Genomic DNA, 20,778 nt, shown 5'->3' on the forward strand with positions numbered 1-20,778 from the left:
CATCTGACTTCTGCAGCTCTCTGACGTTAGATGGCATGGTAAAGGCGTTCTGCTCACCTGGGTCTGGCGCTGGGAGCGTCTCATCGACTTTCGTCCCTCTGAACCGGTCCTGTCTCCGCTGGCTCCTGGTCTTTGGCACCTTAGATGGAGGTTCAAAAAATGGCAATGCATCCCATACCCCATCTTTCTCCATCTCCTTGGCTTTGGACCTCGTCACAGCCACATTACAGGAATTCACTGGCTCCACCAGCTCCAACAGCCCTGGGAGGTCTCTCCCCAACACCACTGGATATGGTAAGTGCTCGACCACCCCCACCGACACCAGATACTCCTGCTCTCCAATTTTCATATAAATGTCAGCTGTAGGATAAGACACAACATCTCCATGCACACAGCGTATCTTTACAGGGTGCTCTTTATGGATAGCCTCTTTTTGGACCCACTTAGCCCCCACTAAGGTTTGGCTGCTACCCGTGTCAACTAGAGCTTTAAGCTGCTCCCCCTGAATGGTCACCTCCACCACCGAGTCCCACTGTTCCCCAAGACAGTCAGTGACGCCATCGTCTGGCCTGCAACATACCTGGCCATCCTTAGGCTTTCGAAGGGGGCAATTGGGCTTGAAGTGGCCTGCCTGACCACAGTGATAACACACCAGCTCCTCCTGGTTGGTCTTTATGGGCCGCTCCCACTTCTGCTCACGCCCCCTCTGCTCCCGCCCCGTCTGTCTAGCCTCCGGCCTGCCTGGCGTTGGTGCACTGTATGGACGGCTTGGTGCTGGCGTTGGTGCATTATATGGACGGCTTGGTCCTGGCGTTGGTGCATTATATGGACGGCTTTGGCCCAACGTGAATGGTCTTGAGCCTCTCTGGGCTAACATGAAGGCGTCTGCCAGACTGACCGCTTCTTTGGCAGTTCTGGGGTTGTGCTTTCTAATCCACATACGCACTTCATGGTTCACCATTTGTAAAAACTGCTCAAGAATAAGCAGCTCACCAATCTCCTCTTTGGAATGAGCTCTTGGGCACACCCACTTTTCATAAAGCTCCTTGAGCCTGACATATAGTTCTTTGGGTGTTTCATCTGGCTGTACATCCCATGAACGAAAGCGCTGCCTATATGTTTCTGGATTAATCTCAAATTTATCCAATATTGCTATTTTTACTTTCTCATAGTCCATTGTCTCCTCAAAGTCCATGGCTATATAAGCGGCTTTAGCCTTCCCCGTAAGCAACGGGACTAAGTGCATTGCCCACTCTGCTCTAGGGCAACCACTTGCACTGGCTATACGCTCAAAGCCAATCAAAAAATGTTCGATGTCTTCCCCTTCTACATATCTTTGCATTCTTGGACCCCTCCAGCCGGCAACAAAAGGAAGTTGCGGGTAACCCTCTTCCACAAGGCTCGCCCTGTCATGCTGAAAAGAACCCGACATATGCATACCTGCCCCCCACTGAGTCACTGGAATAGCTATTCCACCTCCCAGGCTCCTTCCTGGTGTACTGGCAGTTGCAGGCAACCCTTGAGACCCTCCTAGGCCCATTGGTGCTGTGTTGGTCTCTGCTACTGCAGTCCCCCTTACTGGAGCTACTCCATGGGTGGCTGTGGCCTGTCCTGGAGCTGGATCTGTGTGTGCTGCTGCCGCACCCCCTGCTGCAAGCTGTGCCCTCTGCCCGGTTATCTGGTCCTGGGGAATGCTCAGGCCAGTCACCTGATCCTGGCCTGCCCGTCCTGCCGACGGACTGGCCACAGCAGAAACTGGAGCCGATGCAGACAACCCTCTCCCTGCCGGGGCTCTCTCCTGCCGGTCCCGAGTCACCTCCCCCTGCAACAGTGCAAATTGATGTTGCAGGTTTTTCCATTTTTGTTCCTGTCGAGCCCGTTCCTGCTCATGACGCTCATCCTGCCATTTCTGATGTCCCATAAAATCCTTGAACATACTCCTTAGCTCTGTAATTGCTTCGCCGTCATATCCGTCTTCACCAGTAGATGGCGGCCTCTCTGTCACCACTGGAGGCGTTCTCCTTTCCGCCCTCGTCTGTGGTTTGCCCCTCTTTGAAGACATCTTAAATCACAATCCACGGTGTACTGCCCCCTAGCCACTGGTAGTTTTCCGCTGCCACCAAATGTGAAATAGTGTGTTGAGCGGCAGAGGCAGTAACCAGGAGATGGTGGTTAAATAATCCAAAAGGTGCAGATTTATTAGCTGCCGGCAGGTGACAGACTGGACACACATGTAACACTTAACAGAACTGATTTTCCAGGACAAACAGTTAAACAAACAAAACAAATAGCAATTCTACTGACTCGCAATAAACCGCTTAGTAGTTGAGTACAGGCATCCTCTCACCTCAGAGGCCAAAGCTAGACTGCCTGCCATTAGTGGGATTCAGGTTATATGAACCCTAACTCCTCCTCCCAGGAGTTAACCATTACATTTTAATCAATCATCTAGCAGACACATTATTACTCTCTTAAACATGTATCATGCATACAGTACTTCCTAGTTGTCATCGTCATATGCACAACTTTACTCAATAGACTTTAAGCAGCCAGATAAAATGTCAGTATTCCGAACGGGAGACAATCACCCGTCTTAGATGGACCAGTCCAGTGTTTGGCGCGAGTGCGTGAATAAGGAACGTTGTTTCAGATGTGCTCTGCTTCGGTTACACGCTGGATATGCTGCAGGTGAGCTCCGTGATTTTAATGTCCTTTCAGTTTGGTAGTCCATACGTGATCCTCCTCACAGGCTCACCCAGCACGGCGCCATGCTGTTTCACCCGCAAATTATGTTCACTTTGGTCCTACCGTTCATGACGCATTCACCTTCCAACCACTGCACATTCATTTATCCCCGACAATATCCCCAACGTCTCTCTCGCTATTTAAAGTGACGGCGCAGAATTAGCTCCGTCACAGAGAGGCACAGGTCTTGACTGGTTGTAGCTGTCTTTTTGAAAATACCAGAACAGCATCTGCTGTGAGACATGCATTTTATCTTCAGTTGTTGCTTTGAGACCAGTTGTTTCTCCCTTCCAGTATCTTTCTCAAGAACAAGCCATCACATTAATTCTACATGTATAAGAAAAACATACATTCTTTCAGCTTGGTATAGAGGAAATATAAAAACCATCTCCCATCTGCTTCCAGGCTTGAATGGCTGTAATAATGAATTATGATATATCCTCAGTATTCTCATAGCAAACTAATAAAACATGTCTCAGTGCATTTCAGCAATAGTTCATATTCATAAAATCCTAATAAATGCTAAAGGACCTTAATGTAGGCAATGGAAATGAGAGCCATAAGATATTATCCTGTGTGCAATAAAGCAGCATCAATCTGAAAAGAACCTGCATTTTCCTTAAACCCATTTTCAAGTAAAACAGTTAAGATTGCTTAGGGGGGGGGGGGGGAGTAATCAAGCTAGCCTGAATGATGGATTGCCTGGTGTAAAAATGATTTGATGCATGAATTTGTGATTAGCAAGTGATTTGTGATATTTTTTGTCAGAGGATCAAAAGAAGATATATGGCAAAAAAGATTAAGCATATTAAGTGTAAGAAAATCGTTCTGGAAGTACCTGTTTCTGTTTTTTTAACCGTCACCTTTTAAGTCAACCTCTTTTTAATTTACCACTGCTTTAAAAATGTATTCTGTATTTCTGTAAACTTTCTTCACGTCAAAACCTGGCAGTCGCAGCACAACACAACTGCACACAGTTTTATCAAAAGAAGAGCTTAAGCACACAGCGATAATCTCATTGAAATTTCTGCAGCGCCGAGGAAAGTCCTGAGCATGCAGAATAAATTGTCCCTTAAAAGTCTAATTAATCCTGAGGGAGACACTTGGTGACTGGCTCTCGGCCAATTATTGCACTTGATTTCACCTGGATGCAGAGAACATAATTAAGACCATTATATAACTTTATTCTCCCTGTCATCTCAGACCTTGGTCCAAAATAACCATACTTTGAATTATGATGTATGTGCAAGAACATTAATTATTAAGGGGAAAGAAAGACAGGTTTGCTGTCTAAATCACGTCTCTTTCTCTCTCTCTCTCTCTCTCTCTCTCTCCAGGGGTGGCTATTAGAAGGCAAAGCAAACTGAGCGATCGTACTCTTTATTTCAATTAACCTCCATAACTACACTTACCGCTATTCACTCTCTCTTCCCTTAGGGCTGGAGGGCTGCTGCTCAGAACATTCAACCATTTTAACCTTTTTAAATTTGACCTTAGATACTGAGCTTTGGTCAGATGACTGGAGAGAGAGAAACAGAGAAACAGAGAGAGAATGACACGAGGGAAAGAAATAGGGAATAAAGGAGCTTCTTTAGACTTCTTGTGGCATCCAAAGTGCAATTATTTTATTGGTTAGAACACTCCTGTGCTCCATAGAATGTAGTGTTGAAAAGGAAAGCATGTTTATGACTTGCCAGCAATGTCACACATTTCCCTTCTCAGAGGAAGGAGCATTCCTTTGCCGCCAACTATATAGGACAGAATTTAAAAGAGCGTAATGATCTGTCACATCACTTGTGACTTCAAATGAAAATATTCATTGAAAAAGCTTTTGCAGCAGTGCATCTGTTATTATGTCTGTGAGTGTGTACCATAAAAGAGAGGAGGGTTCATGTAAATGAGGACTTGCAATGATACAATATCTTACCCAATATCGGAGGTCATGCCTATTTCAGTCATTTTACTGCAGGTGCCAACTAAGTGCATCTTGGAAAAAACAATATCCCTGACAAATGAGAGCTATAAGCAGTACAAATCATTTTGAACTTTATATATTACATTCCATGATTACTTACAGAACTTTCTAATTGATTGAAGTGAGAGGCTTGGGTTACATTTGTTATATTACTCACATTTTAAATAAATGTTACATATAAATTATTGAAAGGAAAGCATCAGAATGTCAATGTTTAGCTTAATGCCTTAAACACAATTTCATCCCTGTGTCTGCTTTGGCACAGGGTAACCCTCAGAGTAGGCATGACTAGAAATGTAAGCAAAAAGACTGTATGTGAAGACTGCCATGTAACTCCCTTCTGCGACAATGTGGTAACCCTGACAACCATCAAAAATACTGTGAAAAATACAGTTATGTATGTCGCCCAAACCCTGGCTCACATGCCTGTGATGAAAAATCTCATACAAAGGGGTCATGGCTTATAGATGTCATAACCCAGTATCATGGAATAATCCATGTCAAGAATTTTAAAGCCATTTCCAGCTGAGGTGCTAGATTTCTAAGCAAATTGTCCTCTCGCCCTCATATGCCATGCGTTTAACCTACTTTTCTGTCCCCCTGAGTGTGTGGCAGTCATGTCCTACATGCTTATATAGATGGAACTTGTTTTATAGTTGTAGTTTGTTGTATAGTTGTTTTATAGAGCAGTTTGATATGTGACCATAAAGAGATATGACCGACTCAAGTAGTGCTGCGGTATATTAGTAAAAATAAAACACAGTTCAATAAACAACATAACTCTACCACTTAGGAGATCATTAGAGAAGAATCACAAAGAACAAAACACCAACACAACGGCAGTGTTTGTCAAGGACACACTGTGTCAAAAACAGTTTTGGCAGGAGAAACGTGTCAATATTATTGCCATCATTTACCACCTGTCATTATAGCACTTTCCTAGAGATTGTGAGTGCACACGGTGTGTTGATTGTTCTACCTCAGTTTGAATAATTGCTGTGTGAGTGTTTTGCCTCCAGCTCTACTAGAAGCTTATCTATTACTGTTTATGGCCCGCAATGAGGAAAAACTTGTAACCAATAGTCTGTGCCGGTTTATTTGCAGACATCTATGTAGTGACAGTTTATGGCTGTCTACAGTTTGAAGTCCACGAGTCATTCTTCCTTTCCATTATGACCAAGTCGCCTTTGCCTTTCATTCCTCCATTTCACTGCATGAGACAGGTGTGGCGTTGCAGTCAGAAACGGAAGACCGATTTTAGAGCAGATTCCTGTGCGTACATGTCACACAATCAAAAGGAATGGAGAAGTGAGTCGAGAAGGTGAGTCTTTGTCTTCATAGTTTTCATGAGATACGCAAAATGAGCAGTCATTTTAGAATTAGACTCGGTGGAATATGGCAGGTAAATCAACTGGATATCTATCAAATGGACGTCACTGTTCTTTACGTAGGTCATCACTGTTATGTTCAATATTTTGCAAGCCTGGTGTGATGACCAGTACTTCATTGCATTGGTGTAAAATGACTGGTTGTATAGCAGTTCCTTTTTTTCAAGGAAAGTGGTTTCAGTTAATTGGCTAAAATGCAATATTGCTCCATGCCCTTATACCTGCCATGTCCTTTCTTTGACTAATGGTGTAAATATGAGAGGTTGCTTTCTCTAGACCTGCTTTTTAAAAGCACAACTAATTACAAGAAAACAAAGCTGAAACAGCAAGGATTCTGTGCAGCAGCGCCACTCATAGATTTTCACATTTGCAGAAGCCCAGGGAAGCCTGAAGATTTAAAAAGAAATGTCCTTTAGTGAAGACTGACCACCTTCCTATTCAACATGACAACAAAAGGTAACAGCACTTTCACTAAAAACAGACAGAGAGGGCAAGAGAGGACAAAATGGAGAACTCAGTTCAGGGGGAAAAACTCAAAACAACGATAATTGCAGCTATGATGAGTTGTTAAGAGAAAAAACAGAAGTAAAATGCCCATTCTTGCATGGATGGCCCTCTGTGTGGCCTCTCAGTCTGCTGTGAGGCTGGAGCCAATTATCTCGACACCTTCACATTCAAATGAGCAAATGTCCAATGTGTTGCAGCAGTCATTAGATCAGGAACCCATCCTTGAGCTGAGCAGGAAAGATTTCTTGCCATTCTGAATCATTCTCAGAGAAAAAGAAGGTAACACTTTATAATAACTACACACAATTCATCATTTATTAAGCATTTGTTAACTATTAGGTAATGGTTTGTTCACCATTAGTTATTTATTGTTCATACATAATGTATCATTAGTAAAGCATTTCTTCACACAGTTATAAATGGTTTGTTCATAGTCAATGAGCCTTCTAAAAAACTATTAAATAATGGTTTGTTCATAATTAGTTATTTATTGTTCATACATAACGTATCATTAGTAAAGCATTTCTTCACACAGTTATAAATGGTTTGTTCATAGTAAATAAGCCTTCTAAAAAAATATTAAATAATGGTTTGTTCACCATTAGTTATTTATTGTTCATACATAATGTATCATTAGTAAAGCATTTGTACACACACTCATTAATGGCTTGTTCATAGTAACATTACGCTTAGTAATTTTACAATTATTATCTAGGTACTTAGGAATGTATAAGGCCGGTTAAAACCTGGAAGTTGATGATTAACAGACTATCTACACCTACATCTGTTCATGCCTTAAATAAAATGTTATGATTTAGAAATAGGCCTCAACTAATAGCTGGGGCGTTAATACATATGTTACAAATACTTACCAATTAGGTTATCCATGATTAATTCAAGAGTTACTGCTGGTTAGTAAAGTATATTATGTGAGCCCATCTAAAGTGAGCACTTTCTATGCTTTACAAAGCATTTAAAAATAAGTTGCAAACATCACCTGGACACAAACATGTATTATTCTATTTGGACATGCCTCCAGAAATATGCCTACGGATAGTTAGTGCTACTGCATCTTTAACAAGCAGTTAACAACACTTCAATTCATGATTAAATCATAAGTTACTACTGATGCGTTGACTACATGGTGTGAGCCCATCTAAAGTGAGGACTTGCTATGCTTTGCAAAGCATTTATAAATGGTTGCAAACAGAACCTGGACACAAACATGTATTATTCAATTTGGACATGCCTTCAGAAATATGCCTACGGATAGTTAGTGTTACTGCATCTTTAACAAGCACTTAACAACACTTCAATTCATGATTAACTCATGCGTTACTACTGATTAGTTGACTACATGGTGTGAGCCCATCTAAAGTGAGGACTTGCTATGCTTTACAAGGCATTTATTAATGAGTGGCAAAAGCTAGCAGATACCAAAGAGACACTAGTAAAAGTAGTATTATTTTAAGAAAAGGGAAAGAAATGCCAAAGTGATGAAAACGTACAAATATTTATTTAAAACTAAATATGCACACAAGTTGAAAATCATCACTTAAAATAATGAAACTGTTGAGTTCAAGTAATGCTTATATTTAGACATAAAAGCTTTACGCAGACATCAATAAAACTTTTGGAAAGAAATTATGAGATTCGGACTGGAAAGGCTTTTCGTATATCCTTGAACAACCGTCCAATTGGCCGATCATCAGGGTGACCGGAGCCAAAAAGTCAATAATTTTATCCGGATCATGGCACCATTGTAACAAGTCCTGCGTTGCGTTCTGTGTGAGTCTGTTTGCTGGGCAAGAAATGGCCACGCACTGAAGTTCTGATGCCTTGTTCCAGCAAAGTGGAGCTCCTTACACTGAACACATTAACATACAATGTAAAAATGACTAAACTGTGTGAGTAAGGAACTGTATAGGTTCTGATGCAGATATGGTGGTGTCACCCTGGTGTGTCTGTAAGAACACCTCTGGAGTCGGAATGCAGTCTTTAGGGGGTTTATGCAGCTATTGTAGGCAGCACAGCAATACACAGGACTCAGGCATATTCAGTGAACACAATGATCTTTGCATTTGTGTTTGTGGTCTATCAAAAGGAAATAAAGTACAAATTATACATTAGTGTGCATAAATAACGTTAACATAAAGGCTTAATATGACACACAGCAAATAGTGGTGATAACTATGTCATTATACTGCCATCTACTGGTCATTTAAATCGGTTTTATTAACCTACAATTACAACTATAATGCCATTAACGTGCAATCTTACGGCAGGAATAGAAAACTCACTTATGTTACAAATAATAATACAAGAAAGCTTATACGTATTACACAGGTCTAACATACTCACTAACATTAATAACAGTTCAACTAAACTTCGTTTAGAGTAGCCAGGCATACAGCTAACATCTCCACATATTAACTAACACTAGTAAAGTTGGTGGTGCCATGATCCGGATAAAATTATTGACTTTTTGGCTCCGGTCACCCTGATGATCGGCCAATTGGACGGTTGTTCAAGGATATACGAAAAGCCTTTCCAGTCCGAATCTCATAATTTCTTTCCAAAAGTTTTATTGATGTCTGCGTAAAGCTTTTATGTCTAAATATAAGCATTACTTGAACTCAACAGTTTCATTATTTTAAGTGATGATTTTCAACTTGTGTGCATATTTAGTTTTAAATAAATATTTGTACGTTTTCATCACTTTGGCATTTCTTTCCCTTTTCTTAAAATAATACTACTTTTACTAGTGTCTCTTTGGTATCTGCTAGCTTTTGCCACTCATTAATAAATGCCTTGTAAAGCATAGCAAGTCCTCACTTTAGATGGGCTCACACCATGTAGTCAACGCATCAGTAGTAACTTATGATTTAATCATGAATTGAAGTGTTGTTAAGTGCTTGTTAAAGATGCAGTAACACTTACTATCCGTAGGCATATTTCTGGAGGCATGTCCAAATAGAAACATGTTTGTGTCCAGGTGATGTTTGCAACTTATTTTTAAATGCTTTGTAAAGCATAGAAAGTGCTCACTTTAGATGGGCTCACATAATATACTTTACTAACCAGCAGTAACTCCTGAATTAATCATGGATAACCTAATTGGTAAGTATTTGTAACATATGTATTAACTCCCCAGCTATTAGTTGAGGCCTATTTCTAAATCATAACATTTTATTTAAGGCATGAACAAATGTAGGTCTAGATAGTCTGTTAATCATCAACTTCCAGGATTTAACCGGCCTTATACATTCCTAAGTACCTAGATAATAATGGTTAAATTACTTAGCGTAATTTTGGACAGCATTACTTACTATGAACAAGCCATTAATGATTGTGTGTACAAATGCTTTACTAATGATACATTATGTATGAACAATAAATAACTAATGGAGAACAAACCATTATCTAATAGTTTTTTAAAAGGCTTATTTACTATGAACAAACCATTTATAACTGTGTGAAGAAATGCTTCACTAATGATACGTTATGTATGAACAATAAATAACTAATTATGAACAAACCATTATTTGATAGTTTTTTAGAGGGCTCATTGACTATGAACAAACCATTTATAAATGTGTGAAGAAATGCTTTACTAATGATACGTTATGTATGAATAATAAATAACTAATGGTGAACAAACCATTTCCTAATAGTTAATAAATGCTTAATAAATGATGAATTGTGTGTAGTTATTATAAAGTGTTACCAAAAAGAATTCAAAGAATATTGTTATTTTTGTGTGCATGGTAGTAATTGTTTTCTATGTTCCTCTGCCTTAAACAGACCTGCCATCGGACAGGATTTATGCCAAAGCGTTGTCCAAGACGCTCACTAAGGTTGCCTCACCCCTGACGGTGGGCCTGTACTCATCATGCAACAGTCGCATCAACATGGTTCTTAGAAACATAGAGAGTATGTATCTTGGGCAGGGGTGTAGAAGGTGGCCACATTCAACTATTGAAGGAGCTTTTGTTACTTTGAATGTCTGCTTTTAGTGAATAAACTAACAGTTTAGTCCAGCCGAGAATTATGGTGGCTCTTTGGGGGAACTATTATAGCCTACAGCGTACCATTAGTTTGCCATAAAAGAACTACTATTGGTACTTGTTGCAAGCTGCAACAGTAATGTAAAACGATCTAAGATGTGTGAGGTACACATCAATTCCATGGTGGCTTACATTAACATATCATTTAGATGCCTATTATGAGGAATTCCTGACTCAGTAAGTGACTCTACCAGATGCAAATACTTAAATACTTAATACTCAAGAACTATGTTTAGGTCTGAGCAAGAAACAGGAATTGAACTCAAAGTAATAACAGACATTTTAAGGTTCTACGTAAGTATTTAAGTGACAATCAAACACCCTTAATATTAATGTTTCAGAACATGTTATGTTATAGACTAAAAGTGGACTTTGAACCATTATGATATGTCATCCATTTCGAACATGTTGTGTCATAAAACCTCATCAGAGCAAACTGAATCCTGAGATTTCTCTGTAATTGATCAGAGGATCAAAGAATCCAGGACTCACCTTACATGGTACAAATCACTGGGAAAAAAAACCTTCCATCCCTCCCCTGTCTTTTTCTCTTACTCTCCCCACGTTCTTTCACTCTCAGTTGAAATGGAGCGAGAGGCTGAGAGAAGAGAGAAGAAGTCACAGAGCAGATCAAAGCCTCGCCCTGTCCAGCCTTCTCTCTGCAGCACCCTGGCTCTCATCTTCCGGCTCCTCTTCTATCGACCTGTGTGGACGGAGAACAACCAAGATCAGAAGAATGTCCGCTTTGTGTTTGTGAGGTTCAGCGCTTGGCACTTTGCTGGCAGTGATCTGCTGTGGGCAGGTTTGGTGATGCGCCTGTGTGTGGTGCTTCAGGAGAAATTTGGCAAACTCCAACTCGGCCTCTATCGTATGGCGCAGCACGATGAGGAGGTGGTCGAACATAAGAGGGCAATTGAGGATAGCACAGCAAACTGGAGGTCCAAGAAGTTCTGCTGCTTCCCGCTGTGGCTTCTTCTGGCCCTAGTTGTCACTGGAGCAGTGGTCATCTTGGCTCTCCTTATTATGTTTGGCTTTCCCAAGTCTGAGCTGGAGGAAGGTGAGAGTACAGAAGGCAAAGAGAGTTCTGGATTTGGTGTGTTAGAGGGGTTTGCCATCGCAACTCTTGGGGTCCCAGCGGCCGGGGCGGTTCGATTGACCTTCATGTTGGGGAAAAACCTTGTTTTTAATCAAGACCTCAACATCCGAAGGAGCATGGACAACCAGAAAATTAGTGAGCAGCTAGGCTTCATGAACGAAGTGCGGAAGGAGATGAGGCTGCTGTCTAGTTTCATCCACTTTATGGAGATCTTCGAGAGGAGGAAGATTCGAGTTGTTCTGGAAATCACCAACCTTGATCGCTGCACTCCACAGAAAATTGTGGGCGTCCTGGACGCCGTTAACATCCTACTGTCTGATGAGGAGAGCCCCTTTATCTCTCTGCTGGCTGTGGATCCTGAAGTTCTTGCCGAACAGGTGAACAATGCTGACTGTTGTTACGGCCAAAAGGACCAAGCTTTCAGCTTCCTGGATCGCATCATCACTCTTCCTTTTACAGTGCCTCCGCTCTGTGACAAATCAAAGCGTGAGGTGTTCAGCAACATTGTCCACGGGCAATCAGAGATCCCTGAGGGTTCTCTTCAGAAAGATGAGGAGAAGCCCATGCATTTAGAGAGCCCAAAGAGTTCTATGTCTCTTGAAGATGATTCCTTATTTAATGGCAAAGGACTCCTAGAGGAAACTTCTGTACCATTAACTGCTCAACTCCACCAAGCTCAAGGGCTGAAGGAGGAGGAGATGGAGTGGGTGATTCAGGATGCTTTTAAGAGTGTATTCCAACCCAGTACAAGCCCCCTGCATGAATATATCTCTGGTGATACCATGTCCATGAGGAGGGTCATCAACTCCATCCGGGTAACTGTTGTCATCATGGAGGAGCTTGCTCACTTCCAGCTTCCCCCTGCAAAGAGGGTTGCAGCCTGGGTGGTCTTGGCTGACCACTGGCCCTGTCGCCTGAGCTGGATTCTACAGTGCATTGAAGATGCTCAGCAGAGAATTGAAATCGACCAGGGGGCTGGCATGGATTCTGTCCACTTGGACAGCTCCGTGACACTCTGGCAGGTCTTCCGCCAGCATAGGCTGGAGCTACACCTCATGAAAGAAGAGGTGGAGAATCTTCTAGAAAGAGATGGTGACCCAGAGCTTTTTGAGAAGTTCCTGAAGGTGGATTTCATATTTACAGTGAGTGAGGCTGAGAGGTTTGAGCAGAGCACCGTCAATCTGGATCATTCCATCAAGAGGGAACTGGCCAGGCTCAGAGGGAGCACCAGACTGAAGGACCCAACATGGAAGAACACTTTTAATGCTCTACCCAAACGACAGGTGATCAACATGAGTCCAGAGGACATCTGCAAAGAGGTAAGGATCATTTTGCAGACAAGTTAGCAGAACTGTTCATATATTTATATATTCATATTCTTCAGCAGTGCAAATGTGTCATTGAAATATGTTAAGAATACACACCAACAAAGAACAAAAGCAAATGTGTTTTTTGTAAAAAAATAAATAAAATAAAATACAAATGAGTAAAGTGAAATACTTTCTCCAAGATGTCCCGGGTAGGTCTCCCTGATAAGTATGCAGAAGCCGTGAAGTCAAACCACCTGAATGGGAGGGCGCTTCTGTTTAATGACAGTGTGGACCTAAAAGAGGTGCTCCAGATGACCCTTGGGGAGTGGACCACCTTCAACATCACCTTCCTCAGTGGTGACTCCAGCGCTGGAGGTCATGATGAAAGGAGGCCAGCTGTGACACAGCCTAGCATGACTATCTGTCCATCCAGTCCACTCCATGCTGTAGCATGTAAAACAAGCAATGTTTAAATGGGTCTGACATGATGTGGGATGAGGTCAACTGGCAATTATGCTTGAGAATGAAGTCTATAAATTCAGTCTTCCCACTCCATATAAGACAGGCATTGATGATTATACCAGGTGCAGAGGAATAAAGCAAACAAAAAAAAAACACTAATAAACTAATAAAAAAACATTGATGCTTTTTGAGCAGACTTTTGTCATGATTTGGGACCGCCTGGCCTCTAGAGGCCGCCAAAACGACTTCTGCATGTGTGCGCAGGTGCTTCTTTGTTCACTTCATGCTTTTGCTTTCCCTCAGTTCTCAGTGTCACCTGCATTGGTCACATGACCAATTCACATTATTTATACCTTGTTGTTTTTAGTGCTCATTGCTGAGTTTTTGGTTTTCAAAAACTAGTAATGTGAGTAGTTCCTTGAATTATTGTACCTCTAGTCTACCATCTCTTTCAAGCATAGTTTATTCTTAGTTTTTGATGTCTGCTGAGCTCTGCCTTTTTACCCTTTTGGTTTTCGCCATTATCTCCTGTGTTTTTGATTCATCCTTTTGTTGTAAGAGAAATAAAGACATCGTTTATTGCGCAGATGTTGCACGTGGGTCCTGTTCAGCTCATTAAGTTCCTCACTGAACCATCAATCCAGCAGCCCGGGTTCGTTTCCCGACTCTGGCCCTGACTTGACCTTGTAATGGTAAAATAATGACAAATACCTGACTTTGACCAATTCATATAACACCATGGGTTAGGTTCTTACATTAATATTTATCATTTAGGGTGAGTTTCAAACAGTTTTATAGTAGAATACATGTTGTACAGTACCGATAACCACAAGAAGTGTGAATAGAAGGAGAAAATCTGATATAAAAGAGGTGATATGAAATAAAATTACTTTTTGACTACTTTTTGATTTCACAATAGCACCTCCATAAGCAATATTTTATTCATCAATAAAAAAAGATTAACAATAAGGTCAGCAAATGAGTCTTCAGTTTCTTCTTCTTTTATTTCTTCAAAACACCCCTGATTCCCACATCATTACTAGACTCTCACATAGCCGATTTGTTCAAGTTCAAATGTCACTTTCCAGCATGTTGTGAACATTTACTGTAACTCACGTCAGCATTTATTCATTCAACGCATGTCACTTCATTTTAAATCATTCTTTCGCCACGTTACACGCTTTTCTCAGACATTATTCAATAAACATCCTCCACAGTAACTATACCCCTATTAAAACGTCACCTCACTGCATGTCAGTGTAATGCTCATTAAAGTCCACTCGCACACAAACCACTCATTCTGCAATGATCTAGTTATACGTGCTTCAGGAACAATATATCATTTCCCCCTCCCTGACTGAGGAACTGTGATGATTTTTTTTTTTACATCTATGCACCGTGTTCTACTGCCCTTCTGGCATTGTTGTTACAAATAAATACAGAATGAATACTAATGGTTTTTTTATCCTCTGGATGCACGATCAGGGTGCCAAAGATAAAATGCTGCCTCACCAGGCTGTTTTTTTTTCATAGTCGTGCTTCCCAGTTTGTCTGACTTCAAATAACCTAGAGGGATTCTGCAGAGGAGTTGGCTGAAGAAAAACATTTCTGAGAAAGATCATTATTTACCTGAACCCCAAAGAAAAACTCCTCAGCCTCAGTGGGACAAGATGCTACAGAATCCTGCAGTGTAACCATAAATCAACTGTGAGAACAGGACAAAAAAGCATTACAACAGATGCTTCTAGTCTTACAAAGTACAGACAACACATCATGGAATTGTTTTTCTACTCAGACTCACAACTAAGAATCCGTACCATGCAGACCTGTGGTGCCAAGTCACTGTTTTATCTTTGAAAGAAAAAAACACACTCTACAACTGAAGGTTTTATGGAATACTGCATTATCACTACGACATCAGGGACACAACCTCGCAGATGCTCATTCAATTGGCACATCCTGTTACACTTTGAGCATTGTTGAATAGTTGATTCTGATTGGTTAGTAAATCTTTGTTGTTGTTTCCCTTGACTAGCCTGAAAAATAAATCACAGTTTTGAGGGTCTCAATTTTCAGAGTGCCCATGGATGACTCGCTCACAAATGAATGGTACAGGCCCTTCCAGTATAAACGCATATCTTTTTTTTTATAAAAGTATATTCAGAATCCCTGACTTCATTCAAGGACACCTACAGTACATGAACTATACGTAGACCGATTTGAACTGTATTGACATGCAGCATGTCCTGTGCTCTCTCAGATTCAGCAGAGGATGTTCTGAGCGTTTTGAAAGCTTCATAAAAACTTGTATAGATTGAGGGGTCTCTGATAAATCTTAAAACTCTGTATAAAACTGGGTATTTCCTTTTTTAGGACATTGAAGTTCAACTAAAAAATATTAGTTTATGTCTGTTATTTGACCAGATAACATGACTGAATTGAAACAAATAAACTTCAGAATTTGGGAGCGGTTGTATTTCCATAGTATCATGGCATGGTGAAAAAGCAAAAGTCTTTAGTAATCGACTGCATGCAAATCCTCACAGTTCCTCACCTTGATCAATGGCAAAAAAACAACTTTCAACAAACCTCCATGTTCAAAGGAGGAAACGACAAAGCTGCTGATATCCATGAGAAGGATGTTCTGTGCTGTGCCATTATGGAGTCTGTAAAAACTGTGGAGAGAAACCACCTGTCAGGATGCCAGTGCGACGTAAGGCGTAAAAAAAAAGAGTCAAGAGGGTTTCCAGCTGTGATCCTACATTTGAAGTCCCAGAGTAACAACTTGTGCCTGCCTGTCATCATGCAATCGGAAATGTTTATCTAAAACTGTAGTTGTGTGTCTAAGCTGGACAGGCATTTGTGAGGAAGGTTTAAAGTATGGCCTCACTGACTCAATAATTTTTTAAATGCTGTCTTTACCTCATGTTTGTCCTTACCTCGTGAATAGTTTATTCAGTAACTCAGTCGCAGATTGCCCTCTTCATAAGGTACAGATATAAAGCATCACATTCATCCTGCGTTGAAAACCATCTTTTATTTTATAAGATATTTGATGTCTTTCATAAACTGTGCCTATGTTTAAATAAAAAATGGCACAAGCGTAATAGATTAGCTATCAGCCCAAAAGAGTGTTGCTGTGGCAACCAATAGAATGTAACAGATTGAAAGTGGATGCTGGCCCAAATGTTTGTTGCGTTACATGAAGCAGGTTCTGAGACCATTAAGAAATCACGCCAATCATGCATTTGTCAGTTTGGGTAATAATATCAGGATGCCACACAGCAGCGATGCACTGCCATCTCCCCAGTCCCTGCTTCACACTGCGTCATAGGATCCTTTAGGTTTCTATATTGAGCTCATCTAATTGGCACAGGCATTAAAAGTCCACTATTTATTGCAATGAAAACATTAAAACAGGCAACATCAAGGCTTACCTATTAGGATGGCTTGGACCCTTGGGTCCTACATATGACGAGTTAATCCAATGGTGTGTGAAGACACAAATCGAATACTGTACATAAAACCTGAAGAGCAAATGAGGAATCTCATGTTGATTGCACTGGTTGCCCTTTTATTGGGCAGTGTGTGTGCAGGACTCCTGCTCTTTCACCAGTTGTGTATTAAACAACAGTGCTGGGAATAACAGGCAACACACGATGGGGACGGATACCCCCATGTGCCACTTAATTTCATGGGGGATGTTTCAATATCCCCCTCGCTCGTAAAGTGGATTTAGATGCAGTGCATAGCGCTCCATAAATATGTGGAATTGCTCTCGATGGCAAATGGGGAAACAGCATTCAGTAAATCATGTAAGCAGAGGGGAGGGAGCAAGATGGTTGCATCCAGCATGCACTCTGTGGTTTCATCATGTGTATGAAGATGACACCCCAACCCCAATCCCAACCCAAGCTAAGGTGCATATCCCATAAACAATGTTGAGTTACTAACATGGCAGCTAAGAGCGTTTAAAATTACAGTCTCTCTGTCAGATAACAATGGTTGTTGCACAGCGATTGTTTTGGGAAAAGAACCACAGTATTGCTTCAGAACAGACAAGTGTGTATACCTCAGTATTACATCTGAACAGACAAGTGTTTATGTATGATCAACTATTTCAGATGGGGGGGGGGGGGGGGGGGGGCGTTAATTAATGAAGAACAACAGAGGAGGGGCATCCTTTTCCGCTGCCATTCACACACACACCTGCAACACTTCTGATTGAAACACTTCTGATACAAATACAGTACATAGATGTAGATGTTTCTGCCAATCCGATGACAGCTAATGCCTTCCAAACTCTTTAGCATGTCCTCAACAACACAAAGTCGCTACAAAAACTGGTTCAGTTTCAAGTCACAGTCAAATAAATACCTCCCCACCTCTTAACACACACACACACACTCCCTACTGAGGATCGGTGTGAAACATTGAAGTAAATTAATGAACTGCATGTAAAAAGTGTGTATGCTTTATCTTATCATATGTCATCATATAAATGTAAAGTTCGTAGCCTACATTTAAATAAAGCTAATGCACAGTCCAAAAGTGTCACACTGCACAGCACATCCCTCACACGAATCGCATGTGTTTTTACATGAGTGCGTAGTCCTCAAGCGGCACGGTCTGTGACTAGTTTTCACACCTGAACACAGATAAAGATGACACATCTTCAGGGAATGGGTTTGCTGGGGTGCCAAAGGCTGTAGGCTGGACTGAGGTTGTGTGAACTATTGTGGTTTGCTGAACAAGAGTAAGTCAACACTAAATTTGGTAATTCTTCATCACGGAATTGCTCTGTGCTACGGGCACTTACTGGAGTAAACATTTGCATCACTTCAGCTCACTGTCCCAATTACTAGCCTCTATTATAAGACTTACTATTATTATTATTATTATTATTATTATTATTATTATTACAAAACTCTGTCTCCTGTTGTTATCCCGAAGAAGAGAAATGGTCTGTTGTCATACAGTGGGTGGTGAAATAAATGTAGCTTGCTTTGCACAACCAACTGTGCTGCAGTTAAATGAAGCTATCAAACATTGTGTTGTTATTATCAAGTGATCTAAAAATGAAACCAAAGCACAGTTTCCCACATTAAACGTGTTCCTAGGCTTTACTTGCCACTTCTCTGGAAGCTTCACAAACATTAGGTTTTTATTGCCTGCAATAACAAGGGGCGGGCAGGGCCAGGGATTGGGGTGGGACGGTGGGGGCTGGAGGAGGTGGCAGGAATGAGAGAAATGAGTGGGCTGAGCATGCTGAAGTAGAAAGAGATAAAGTGTGGCAAGACCGGCAAGGTTTTATTAAGGACCGAAGTCTCATTTATTTTGTGTTTGGGGAAAATGGTGGGATTAATCCCTATGAGTGCAGCTATTAACAGACTATCTAGAGAGGGCAGGCGTTGCAGTCAAATTAATCCAAGCTAGAAGTCTTTCAGGAGATCCCTGTCTCACAGAAATTAGTTTCAATCTAATCAGATGCACCTGGCCCGGGTGCCCAGACTCTAGTGAACAACAGAGATTAGACCGAAATTGACCCCTTTGCAAAATGGCCGATCAGCAGCAACGCACTTTTCGAAAATTGTCAAGTTTGTTAATCTTTGAGTGTTCCTTGGTGCATCCTCTGAAGAAAAGCTGTGCAAGTGCACTCAAAGTTTTTTACTTGGAACAACTAAATGTGTTATCCTTAAAGATCTCTTGTTACAATAAGACCTAAAAGTGTTCTCAGGTAAAGATAGTGTTTACACCCTGGTTGCTCTGACATTTGAGGTTCACTTGAACTCCAACAGCCGAAAATAAGAGGTTGTTGAAACAAGGCAGAGAGAAAGTAAGTGTGTGAGAGTGAGATTGCTTGTGATGAAGACATACAGTATGTATAAAAATATCCGTAAGTGTCCAAAAAGAAATGGCAGATAAGAGAGAAGCAGTCGAGATGAACAGTTAGGTGAAAATAAAGCTGGCTGATTTGTGTTTAATTACCCAATCAGCCCGAGAATGAGAACAGGGCGCCTACACTGATGGCGAGATAGAGAGCTGCATAATGTTCAACTCGGTCCATCATTATGATCATCTGCCAGCTTCTCCCACCTGTCTGAAAAAGTCTGGCGAAAAGAGACTAACGAACATCAACAGATGCTGTTCTGTCGCGGAGGGCAACAGTTCAAATCATGTAACCTTCACGGGTCCTCCAAAATGACAAGTGAAACATCGCTTTCATATTCCATATCGCACCCTTTGTTCTCCTGTGTACCTGGATATAAGATGTCATTAGTATTGGCAAAGATGGCTTTCTGAGGTTTCTTTATGTAAACTAATGCATTTTTATGCTGTTAGTCAAGGGATTTTTTTTTTTTTGCCAAAAAAGAAGAATGGACATTGATAGAAAGTAAGACACCAAAACTTAAGACAGCAAAGGCAAAGAGGGTGAGCGAAAGACAGGTGGCCAAATGAATCCTTTCCACCTGAATACTTGCGGCACTCTGCACAAGGATGATCAGACCGAGTTCACCAAACAAAAGGCCTGGAGAGCTAGTCTGTGGCAGGGGCCATAAGTGCAGTGCATTTGAGTCTCATGTGGCCATGGGGTGAAGGACTGCAACAACATAGAGAGATAGAGGGAGAGAGATAGAGAAACATACTGAAAGGGAGAGTGACAGGAAGTGTGACAGGAAAGGGGGAAGAAAAAAAAAGTGTTTTGCAAGAAAGTGGAATGTAACGCAACGTTCACACTTAGATGCTGTGTTTGGTCTCTAAGATGTGAGGCACATTTTTAATATTATCAAAATGTTAGTAAAAAACGGCAGGTGGAAATTGGTGGCATATGTGTTGTTGCTATGATACTGTTGGAGTATATTTAAACGAGCGTTTGTAAATTTGAGGTTTAATTAATCAGATAATCATTGAATATTTCATCTTTTGTACTTGTTTGTTGAAAATTGACGGAAAGATGATGTTAAATTTAAACGTCAGACAAGGTATGAAGACATATTGTGACCAATCACCAAGAGCATGATTTAAGATGTTCCTTATTTGGAAATTAATGGTATCAATATCTTGATCGCATGTCATAGCAACAGTAATAGGAATTAATGTAATTTGCTGATCAGACGATTGCCATAGAGCATTGGGTCACATCTGAAAACAAGAATGAGAAAAAATAATAGGCCTAGTGCAAAAGGTTAGTGATATTGTCCCAGCTGAATATTTGAGATACTCACTG

General features: G+C 41.0%; 1 protein-coding gene across 1 annotated transcript; it reads left to right on the forward strand.

Moving 5' to 3' along the window:
• Positions 1 to 1,306: 1,306 nt before the first annotated feature.
• nkpd1 (NTPase, KAP family P-loop domain containing 1) lies at positions 1,307 to 13,561 on the forward strand (the record flags this gene model as incomplete). The annotated part of the gene is made up of 5 exons (XM_080835361.1): positions 1,307 to 1,381; positions 1,570 to 1,849; positions 10,420 to 10,548; positions 11,263 to 13,097; positions 13,289 to 13,561. 5 exons carry the CDS (start codon positions 1,307 to 1,309, stop codon positions 13,559 to 13,561), a joined length of 2,592 nt encoding a protein of 863 aa, XP_080691487.1.
• Between the last annotated feature and the right edge of the window lie 7,217 nt (positions 13,562 to 20,778).

The sequence above is a fragment of the Sprattus sprattus genome, assembly GCF_963457725.1.
Source record: "Sprattus sprattus genome assembly, chromosome: 3".
Classification (NCBI taxonomy): domain Eukaryota; kingdom Metazoa; phylum Chordata; class Actinopteri; order Clupeiformes; family Clupeidae; genus Sprattus; species Sprattus sprattus.